General features: G+C 46.4%; 1 protein-coding gene across 1 annotated transcript in view; it reads left to right on the top strand.

The window, feature by feature from the left end:
- Positions 1 to 1,227, top strand: part of LOC111649565 (clavesin-1-like) — a 7,097-nt gene that overhangs the window by 2,736 nt on the left and 3,134 nt on the right. Inside the window, exons 3-4 of the mRNA XM_023399323.2 lie at positions 846 to 1,016; positions 1,129 to 1,227. The exon at positions 1,129 to 1,227 is cut by the window's right edge and continues 20 nt beyond it. Of these exons, the coding sequence (XP_023255091.1) occupies positions 846 to 1,016; positions 1,129 to 1,227 (270 nt within the window). The remainder of the gene's footprint in view (positions 1 to 845; positions 1,017 to 1,128) is intronic.

The following is a 1,227-nucleotide window of genomic DNA, read 5'->3' as shown; positions in this document are numbered from 1 at the left end:
AAGCAGTCACCAAGCCCCGCCCACCTGGACCCACCATCCAAACCTTGCAGGATTTGGTTTCTTTGAGTGTTTTTACCTGAAATCTGCTGTATTTTTCTTGAATCACTCAGAAAACAGTCAGCCAATCAGAAGAGAGGCTCAGAGCCTCCTCTCTTCTGATTGGCTCATCGACCTGTTGTTACTAGAGCTGCAGAGAGAAGCCTGAGAGAGGAGATGTAAAACTACACTGAGATGGTTTTTATATCTTCTGATGGATCAACACTTTAAATAAAACACAGAAGAAGAAAATATGGAGCTTTAATGTTTATGTGGTTTGAGTTCTGCTTTATATTAGAAAATTACATTCAAAAACTGATGAATGTCACACAGGACTGCAGACGAAGACAAAAGGAAAAGGAGGGAAGGTTCTTAAACTAACACAGTTTGATCCAACAGCCCGACAAGTTTCCAACTGAATCCTGCTTCATCATCACTCACTCACCTGACGTGTCTCACATATTACATCATGCACCTGCAGGTGTCAGGTGGAACACGACCTTCTCATCCACTGTGGCTCAGACCGAACCTCGTTTCCACGTCACTTCAGACAAAATGAAGATTTATAAATGTAATTGTGAGACGAGGCTCCGACTCACAGTCGTCTGAAGATGCAACAACAACATTTTTACTTCAGCATCAGTCCAAACACTGATCGATTATTGTTTCGTGTTGTTGTTGGACGATTAACGAGCCATGAGATGAAACAGTTTTGTGTCTCCCTGCTCTTCTCTCCTCTAAACATGAGCGTTCATTTCTCACGTCCCCGACCTGAATGACGTTCTTCTCTCTCATGTTTCTGAATCGAGGTGCGGGACATGATCGTGACGCGGCCCGACATCGGTTTCCTGCGGACGGACGACGACTTCATCCTCCGCTTCCTGAGAGCCAGGAAGTTCGACCAGGTGGAGACGTTCAGGCTGCTGGCCCAGTACTTCCAGTTCAGGCAGCAGAACCTCGACATGTTCCAGAGCTTCAAGGTCGGCGGCTCTGATGTTGATGGCTGTGATGTTTGGATGTCTGCAAACTTTTGGCCACGTAGTGTGTATTTAAGGTGAATCAAAGTGTGTGTGTGTGTGTGTGTGTGTTCAGGTGGATGACCCTGGTATTAAGCGAGCGCTGATGGACGGTTTCCCGGGCGTGTTGGAGACTCCAGATCAACATGGTCGAAAAATCCTGATCCTGTTCGCC

This window comes from Seriola lalandi, unplaced genomic scaffold (genome assembly GCF_002814215.2).
Source record: "Seriola lalandi dorsalis isolate HSWRI2012SDOR001 ecotype SW California unplaced genomic scaffold, Sedor1 jcf7180002051229, whole genome shotgun sequence".
In the NCBI taxonomy this organism is placed as follows: domain Eukaryota; kingdom Metazoa; phylum Chordata; class Actinopteri; order Carangiformes; family Carangidae; genus Seriola; species Seriola lalandi.
This window is presented reverse-complemented; position numbering and strand designations above follow the sequence as displayed.